Raw genomic sequence first — 9,891 nt, 5'->3', positions numbered from 1 at the left:
CTCGTCATCACTTGCCTCACAGCAGAATGTGCAGACAGGCAAGCCCGGTCCTAGCTTTAGCCAAAGTGGGTCATCTGCCTCAGATTGTGGATGCTAAGGGATAGGGCGTGGAAGGCAGAGTGGTGGGCCCTCTTCACAGTCTGCCCCCACCCCTTAAACTAGGACACTGCCTTCAAGCATGGTGGATGCTGTCTCATCACTTACGTTGTGGTAAGACTCAAAATGGCAGACCGGGTCAGCTTGTATACATGGGATGTATACCATCCTTTACCTCAGGTAGCAAAATGCCTTAAGCCAGCCCTGAGGGCATGCACAGATGGGGCTTTGATGAGGATGATGAGCGTATGTGTTTGGTTCCTCAAACCACATGTAGGTAACTAAAGGCTGCATTCAGCCCATTGAACAGATGGAAATTCCCAGTCCTAAATGATAGTGGTACAGCATGTCAGCTGGGATAGCCATTGGGGCATGAGACTCAGTCTCATGGCTGTGGGTTTGAGCCCCATATTGCACAAACGTTTCCTGCATTGCAGGAGGTGGTGCCTTCCAACCAGTGTGGTATAGTGGTTAAGAGTGATAGACTCGTAATCTGGTGAACCGGTTCGCTTCCCCGCTCCTCCACATGCAGCTGCTGGGTGATCTTGGGATAGTCACACTTCTTTGAAGTCTCTCAGCCCCACTCACCTCACAGAGTGTTTGTTGTGGGGGAGGAGGGGAAAGGAGAATGTTAGCCACTTTGAGACTCCTTAGGGTAGTAATAAAGCAGGATATCAAATCCAAACTCCTCCAAACTCCTCCTTACAATTCTATGCTGCAGCAAAGTCTACAATTCTACGTTGCAGCATGGCAACGTAGAATTATTGTAACAGTGGAATACAACAGTATTCTACTGTTGGAATAACACTGCATTTTGCAGACCTTGTGTGAAATCTAAGCTGTCACATACCTGTTGGGAGAAGGGTGAAAGGAAAATGAATAATTCATTGACGTCGGGACTGTTTCCAACAAAACAGCGTCTGTTTTTAAATAATTCATGCTATTTTATTAGGCACAAGTGGCAAAGAGATAGTCAAAAGCCTCAGCAAGCATTACGAATAATAGCCCCTGGGCCTCATTAGTACAAATTCCCACTGAACATTCTGACCCAAATCTAGTTCCAAATTACATTTTGGGATGATTAGTCAGAAGGCAGCTTGTTAAAAAAAAGTGGGAGGGGAAACTGGGGCAGTTTACACAGTAAGCCGTAAGTGTATCTGCATTTGATGTTGCAGCTGCAATGCTTCTGCTAGTGAACAGAAGAAGCCAAACAGCTATGCGAGGCACTGACGTCCCTTCTCCCTGAAAAACTTAAACCAAGCATTGTCAGCACATTTTCGAGCTTGGCATTTTACACGATTCTGTGGTAAATAGTGTTTATTGCAATAGGGAGCGTCAGTCGCTCCAGACACTCAGATGTGCACCTTTATAATCACAGGTGCTTTCAACCTCACCATTTGTCACGTCCCCACCCTACTTTTAGGTGGACAGCTAAAACCTGGAATGAGTGAGAATCCAGAGACTTCACAAAAGCTCTTCAGCAAAGCCAATTAAAGTAGTCACCCAAGATGTGATGGGTGGTGCAAGCTGAGATGCTACCTCACTATTAGGGGGAAATATACCTATTGCTGGACGCAGGTGGCACTGTGGGTTAAACCACAGGGCCTAGGACTTGCTGATCAGGTCGGTGGTTCGAATCCCCGCAACGGGGTGAGCTCCTGTTGCTCAGTCCCTGCCCCTGCCAACCTATCAGTTTGAAAGCATGTCAAAGTGCAAGTAGATAAATAGGTACCGCTCCGGCGGGAAGGTAAACGGCGTTTCCGTGTGCTGCTCTGGTTTGCCAGAAGCGGCTCAGTCATGCTGGCCACATGACCTGGAAGCTGTACGCCGGCTCTCTTGGCCAATAAAGCAAGATGAGTGCCGCAACCCCAGAGTTGGTCACGACTGGACCTAATGGTCAAGGGGTCCCTTTACCTTTATATCTATTGCTTCTTCAGAGAAAGCATAGCTGAATTACTGTGCTTCATCCTGCCCCCCACCCAACACCTTTCATGAATGCACCTGGGCAATAAAAACATATCACTGAAGTACTTGAGGAATAAACCACATACACAAGAGAGCTTCCTGTTTGGAGTGACGTAATTTATTCATATAATCCACAAATAATTAGGCAATACCTCAAATTTAATCTTGCTAGGCAAGCAACTTCACATACTACCCGGAATACTAAACTTCAGAAGGTAAAAAGCTACCATGGGTATGAAGTGCCATGGTAAATAAGATTTGATACAGGCTACACATGGTGTCAGAGGTGCTGGTCACAATCCGACAGGGAATGCTCCTCTGCAGGCCCCGATCCCCACCCAAACCAAATGTGCGCATGAGCACTGTTGTATACATATGTACATTAGCTAACTGTTCCAACAGGGTTGACATGAGAATGTTCCGTATAGAAAGTGCATGTTTGCTTTTTTTAAAAAAAGTCACTTTATCCAATGCTTAACCGCCAGTTACTTTGTTTTCTTCGATGCCTCTTTGTTAATTTATTCCTCTCGGCCTAAAATTCAATACTTCAAAAATGAAGAAAATATAGATTTGTGTGTGTGTGTGTGTTTTGGTCCCCCCTAAAGCAATCAAGCACACACACGATCAATTTGTGTCATGTTCTGTCACCTAGAAATGCATGTTATTAGCTCTGCGTTTTCAAAGCAGTGCTATTTCAATTTGGCCGTGATAACAGGAGTAGGCTGAACTGTAGGCTAATGCAAACTTGTGAGAAAACAAACCCTCCTTGGATACTCATGTAATAATTGGTGTATTTATTTATTTTTTGGTCTTTGCTATCACAATGTGGTCAGTGTTCTCAAACTTGCTGAACACACAGGTTCCCAGAATTCATCCCATGTCCTGCATATGCCAACTGCATTTCCACATTTTAATCATAAACTTTATTTTTAAAAAACTGCATGAAACATGCATGGTTGCTTGGAGAGAGAGAGAAAAAGTCTTCGCCTTCAATGTACTATGTTGGCATGAGGTGCAAGTCACATACACTGCCTTCTAAATATTGTACAAAAACAGGAACAGAATTCAGCTGAAGTTAAGTGCTTTTCAGCCTCACTGATTTCACTGGGAATGGGACCTTTAAAAGTACTCCCCTTTAGCTGCATCATAATGTGTGTTTTTTAATTAAAAAAACAACGTTCTTAGCTATCATAGAACAAAAGCAGTCCACAAATACAAATTTTCAACTCAAATATTCCACATATACAAAACACCCCCAACAGCTAGAGAAATGCCGTTCTTTAATTAAATGCTGAATTATGGGGTGGCACAAGGAGGGTGGTGGGGAAAGTCTAAAAAAACCAGGGAAAAAACCAAACTTCTTCATACAGGACATCAATTCATAATGTCTTAACACTGCAAAATGCCGCAATATGAGCTCTCCCAACTTTATTACAAAACCACCCCCCTCAGAAGAAGCAGTATGAAGTGTTGGCTGGAAAAAGAGCGCGCGCGAGAGAGAGATGAATACTGCACCAAGAAGCATGCATACCATCGCTATGGTCATTCAATACATTAGCGATTTATCTCTAGGATGGTGGCATAACACAAGAATGAGGCAGTGTTTTCAAAAAAACCAAACCAAGTTTCACGGCTACAGGTTGATCAGGCTTTCTGAGGCAGCGAAGTGAGGGCAGAGGGCCATATTCGGATTCTGGAGCTGTTTGAGAATGCGCTTGTGGAACTTCTCTCGCACGCGGTTGAACTCCATGATGTCCAGGGGGTCCTCCTCAATCCAGAATTTATGGAATTCGTGCATCAGATAGCCTGAGAGAGCAAAGGATACCCGAGTCAAATGGTTAGAAAGCAGAGCAAACCCAGCCTCCCTTTTCCTAGCTTCTCCTACCACAGTCCTCACTCCTCTCCTCTTGGTTTCACAGCCCCATTCATCTCACAGGGTCCCCATTCATTTTCTGCCCACTGCATCATTTGATACTATCTGCCTTTGAAGCCTTCTTCAGTCCCAATTTCTAGGCCAGCCTATGGTTGGTCCTCTCCTGCCTTCCTTAACTTTTGGCACCTGCTTCCTTATTTATTTCATAAAAATTTATAAGCCGCTCGAGCGCAGTTTACAAAGCGCGAGCGGTTTACAAAAAAGCTGAAAACTATAAAAATTATCGCTAATAAAAAATAACAATAATTTAAGACATTTAGAAACTTCAATAACGTTGCTCAGAGAGGGGCATGCAAAGCACAATGCAGCTCCAACATCCCTTACAGCTTGGCTAAAATTTGTTGTTGTTGTTGTTTAGTCGTTTAGTCTTGTCCGACTCTTCGTGACCCCATGGACCAGAGCACGCCAGGCACTCCTGTCTTCCACTGCCTCCTGCAGTTTGGTCAAACTTGGCTAAAATACCTCCAGCGAAAGAAGAGCACATCTCCTCTCAAGGCTGGTCTCTTCTACCTTCCACCAGATCCCAATGTTTGGTCAAAATATCCTTCCTTGCAATTTTCAAAATAAATTCCCAAGTATAGAGTTTGCAATCAAAAGCTGTCCCCAAACAGTGCCCTCTCCAATAGCACAAGAGAAGCTTAAAAGAAAACCCAATTGGCAAAATCCACAGCAGTATCCTAAACTGCTTTTCTTGCAAAATCCCCACTGTGCTTTTTGAACTTGTGGGGTTTAAAATACAGGGTGGAAGAGCATCTTTTCAAAAAGTGGGACAAAACCTGGGGGTGCAGCCTTGCAGTCTCCTATTTCACTTCTACGTCAGCTACCATTCCCCATATAACTAAACTGTCCAAAGGATGAATTGGGGGGGGGGGGAGGAAATACAATTAACCTGTCAATACATTTTCCAGTGGCTCCGGAACATGATTTCCCAAACTGCAAACAAATATCCAGGTATAGGAAAGAAGGAAACTGATGTTTCCGAAAATTGGTGAATTGTTATGTATTTCTTACTCTCGTAAAGCTTGTGCGTATTCCATTTTGGAGTTGTGCACCAGCCTTGCATATCAATTAGTTTCAGATAAATAGGGAAGAGCAGTCCAACTGACTACATGGCCTGGAGTGTCAGAAATGCTGCTTCTGTACAGAGGAGGGTGGCTGAGTTCCACACGATCAGGCACAATAAAAGCCAAGGGGAAACGGGCAAGTGCAAAGACAGCCTGAATTTGACCTAATAATTGCAAGGCCAAATGAGTCCAGCTATCATTGCCACACAAACAAGAGCTTGCTGCAATTCTGACACGTTGCCTGGGGAAGTCTTTTTTAAAAAAAATGTAAAATCTGTGGCTTATCTCCTCAATTGAACTCAGTGAGTGGAAACCGAGGAACAAGTACACAGCAGTGTTTAAGTAATGTAGGAACACTGTGAATAAATTAATGGATTTGCTTTGTTTGCCTTTAAATGTAACCTGAACAGAATTCCACCCCCCCGGCATCCCAAGCCATGCACGATCATTCCTGCTTTAAATTAGTGACATACCAATGTAAAAAAAGGTAAAGGACCCCTGGATGGTTAAGTCTAGTCAAAGGTGACTAAGGGGTTGTGGCACTCATCTTGCTTTCAGGCTGAGGCAGCCAGCGTTTGTCCACAGACAGTTTTCCAGGTCATGTGGCCAGCATGACTAAACCACTACTGGTGCAACAGAACACTGTGACGGAAGCCAGAGTGCATGGAAATGCTGTTTACCTTCCTGCCACAGGGATACCTATTTATCTACTTGAACTGGTGTGCTTCCGAACTGCTAGGCTGGCAGGAGCTGGGACAGAGCAACAGGAGCTCAACCTGTCGCAGGAATTCAAACCTCCGACCTTCTGATCAGCAAGCCCAAGAGGCTCAGTATAGACCACAGCGCCACCTGTGTTTGGTTGGCAAAGTGGGTATTTTATTGCTTGTTTTTTAAAAAGCATTCCCCACTTTCCCCCTTGACTAAGAAGTTGCGGAAAGCAGCTTACAAATATAAAACAAAAAATAAGCACAAAAATCCAACTGTTGCAAAACAAATTACCGTATTTTTCGCACCATAGGACGCACCGGACAATAGGATGCACCTTGTTTTAGAGGGGGGAGAGCAAGAAAAAAAAATTATCCCCCTCTCTGCCCAGCGCCCCTTCAGCGAAGCGGCAGGAGGCGCTGCGCAGAGAGGGGGAGAATTTCCCCGAGCTAAAACAAGGTGCCGTTCAGGCGGCTACCTTGGAAGCCTGGAGAGCGAGAGGGGTTGGTGTGCACCGACCCCTCTCACTCTCCAGGCTTCAGGTTCCTTTCGACCTGCTCTTTGGGGCTGGCGGGGGAAGCCCACCACCAGCCCCAAAGAGCAGGTCAGGGAGCAGCGGAAAGGCGCAGCGGAGAGGCTGCTGCCATAGCTGCACGTCACCTCTCCAGCTGGGAGAGGGTGGTGGGGCTATGGCTTCTTTAGCCCCGCGCGCGCTCTCCCGGCTGGAGAGGTGACGCGCGGCTATGGAGGCTCCAGCCATAGCCGCGCGTCACCTCTCCAGCCGGGAGAGGGTCGCGGGGCTATGGTGTCTTCGCTCCATAGGACGCACACACATTTCCCCTTCATTTTTGAAGGGGAAAAAGTGCGTCCTATAGAGCGAAAAATACGGTATGCAATTGGAAACAGCAGCATATCACACAACGGGCAGCACTAATAATCAGTATACATTAAGCAGCAACAGAAATAAGACTATTTCCTGGGTTCAAGTTCCTGCTCATTCACAACCTCAAAAGATTGCCTGGGGTAGCTTTTAACCCTAACAATGAACTTGCCTTCTGAAGAATTTGGAGAATGGCTGGGAAGATATATTACACACATGGCTATGAAGTGCTTTGTAGTGCTAGGATATAATTTTTGAGAACACCCTAGAAAATAATGTTGGATCCCTCTATACAGCTTGCCCCTTCTGAGCCCAGGTGCTCTGCAACTAATCAGGGTCATGTCACTGCAAGAAGGAGCAGGGAACGGAATAGGGGGACATACAGTGTACGAAGACTCAAATCAAACAGCATTTATTGCCTGTGCAAATAGAGCAGCACCACCTCGTGGGTGAGATGTGTCACTGGCCAGTCAAAACTCAAGTGTTCCAATGCCACAAAAGAGTTTTGAATTCTCTAAGGTTCAGAAAGGATTTGTTCTGATAAGAAACAAACAGAAAACTTGTCCGTAGGTGTGCATACATGCCATTTCTTCACTATTAGTGCTGATCTCCTTGTTAGAGGAAGCTGTGATGAACTGAAATTGCTTCATCACCCCAGCTGAAATGGCGCTCAGCAATCTGGGAGGGGAGAATTGGGGGAGAGGGGGCTTCCAAGGTTCAATAGTACCGAAAGAGCTCCTCTCTCTACTTCTGGTGGGACATCTAGGGTTCGGGGAAAAGTTTGGTGCTCCTTTCACCACTGCTGTTGCCAAAACACAAGCTGCAAGTTCTCACTTGGCTCAACACGAGAATCACAGTGAAGGAAGGGTGTATGGGATGGAGTAGATGTGATGGCTGTAGCAGGCAGTGCTTTTTTCTATTAAAAATGTTTAGGGGTACTCTCATTTTCCTACTCATATTGAGTAGGAATATTAAGATTCACAAAATGTTTAGGAGTATTGCGTACCCCTGCGTACCCCCAGAAAAAAAGCACTGGCTGCAGGGTGCAACTTTTTTAAAAAATGCAGCATCATTTATTTATTTATTTGCTTTTATACACATACTGTAGCACCTGGGAAATTTAGGTCTGCTGTAATTAAAGTGGATTAAAGCACTCCGCTGCCCCAACACAACAAATCCACTTTAATAAAGAAGTAACATTTCTGCAATTGGGAGAGTCAGAGGAAAATGTATTGCAAAGTAGGGAATGGACAGGAAGATGTATAAACACAGGACAGGCAAAACAGAATGAATGCTCGTTTTCATATAACCGCCCCACAAATAAATCAGAGCAAATGCTCAATGAAGACTGGATATAATCTAACCTCCATGTAAGCTATGTGCAAGCAAATCAAGACGAATGCTCAATAAATAGGTCATCTGAAGGATATTACATTTTATAAACTTTAATTAGACAATGCAGCCATTATTTTGGATTCATTAAATTTCCCCCTCCATCTTAAATATGCCTTCATGCCTTTATATTGTAGTGTTCTTGAAAAATAACAAATGTGTTCATTAAACTTTGAAAAAAATAATATGAGTTTTCTAAGGCGCCTTTGGATGTTTCCGTCTTGCTTCTTTAATAAATAATTTTTAATCTGGGGCTGCATTTTAAGTTGAACACAGGCTCTTTTAATCTCTACCAGGGAGGGTTCTGCAAAACCCATGTTGCTCTTCAGGGACTGGGGCCCCCAGACAGTTCTCTTTCTGTCTCAAAGTGACATAGAGATTCATAGTGGAAGAAAGTCCTTGGGAATGGGGATTATGCCGGCATTCAAGTAGGGAAAATATACTGTAATTGTTAAAAGTGAATTTCTGTTTACTTATTATTTGCTGATATTTTGAGAGTTACCGTATTTTTCGCCCTATAGGACGCACCATCCCATAAGGCACACCTAGTTTTTAGGGGGGGGAAATGAAGGGGGGGAATTATTTCCCCCCCAGGCGTGGGGCTGGTGGCGGGGGAAGCCCGAGCTTCCCCCGACCCCAGCCCCCAAACAGGCAGCTCTCTGCAAGCCGTGGGAGCCCATCGCTCAGCGCGGGCAGGCTTCAGCATGCAGGCAACTCTCCGCAAGCAGCAGGAGCCCAGCAACGGGCTCCTGCTGCTTGCGGAGAGGTCCGCGAAGCCTGGAGAGCGAGAGGGGTCGGTGCGCACCGACCCCTCTCGCTCTCCAGGCTTCAGCGAAAGCCTGCATTCACCCCATAGGACGCACACACATTTCCCCTTCATTTTTGGAGGGGGAAAAGTGCGTCCTATAGGGCGAAAAATACAGTAGTTTTATTGTCCATTATATTCTGATGGATTACTGAATATTACTTAATTTGATATAAGCCATTTATTTAATGTTATGTTCTTATTATGACTTTTTTGTATTGGACCAGATTGTTATAAGGTGTGTGATCTTTGTTGTATATTTTGTTTTTCCTTCAGCTTACAAAACGCCTTGTGTACAGTAATAATAATAATAGGAAGAAGAAGAAGAAGTTAAATTTGTATACCACCCTTTATTCACAGATCTCAAGCATGGTAATATAGAAAGGCGGTATACAAACGAGAAAAATGAAATGAAATAACTTCAAAAGGAAAACAAATCAATAAGACAAGATAAATGACAGTATCAGGAAGGAAGAGAAACAGATTATGACATGGTACAGTAATTTTGTTGACAGGAATTTGGTTGTTAGGACACAGTCAAAGCTTGCAACGGAAACATGGAAAAAGTTTCTTTGGTTTGAGATTACCAGTTGTCCCACAAAACGGATCATTCCCCAGACAAATGTCAAGCTTCTTGTAAGGACATAATCTAACCAAAGGAATGCCAGCGATGCTTTGTATAATTGATCACATGAAGTAATTAAGGAAGGACGCTATCAACACAACAAACACAATTATTCTCTCTCTCTCTCTCTCTCACACACACACACACACACACACACACTTACAGAATGTCTGTTGGAAATGGGATAACGTTGGAGCCTCTGGAGCAACATTGTAGAAGTGTGTTTTCAGAGCACCGCTCACAAGCAGGTTGTACGCAAGGTCTGTGATATTAATGCCAACAATAGCAAAAGAGTAGCTGCAAGAAACAGGGGATGGAGATTAAAAGATGTGGGAGGTAACCAAACAGTCAAATGCAGAAAATGGCGGCATGGAAATACCAGCTACAGGCAGTCCTGACTGACAGTCCCCAACACACGAAGTTGCC

General features: G+C 44.5%; 1 protein-coding gene across 5 annotated transcripts in view; it reads right to left on the bottom strand.

Annotated features, from left to right (window-relative positions):
• Positions 1–2,157: 2,157 nt before the first annotated feature.
• The window catches only part of ELMOD1 (ELMO domain containing 1), a 49,861-nt gene continuing 42,127 nt past the window's right edge, over positions 2,158–9,891 (bottom strand). For all 5 annotated transcript variants that reach the window (XM_081860668.1, XM_081860672.1, XM_081860670.1 and 2 more), the window contains 2 exons: positions 9,629–9,762; positions 2,158–3,867 (listed from right to left, as the gene is read on the bottom strand). In XM_081860668.1, the coding sequence (XP_081716794.1) occupies positions 3,695–3,867; positions 9,629–9,762 (307 nt within the window). In that variant the 3' untranslated portion in view covers positions 2,158–3,694. The remainder of the gene's footprint in view (positions 3,868–9,628; positions 9,763–9,891) is intronic.

The sequence above is a fragment of the Podarcis erhardii genome (genome assembly GCF_964252035.2).
Source record: "Podarcis erhardii genome assembly, chromosome: 4".
Classification (NCBI taxonomy): Eukaryota; Metazoa; Chordata; class Lepidosauria; order Squamata; family Lacertidae; genus Podarcis; species Podarcis erhardii.
This window is presented reverse-complemented; position numbering and strand designations above follow the sequence as displayed.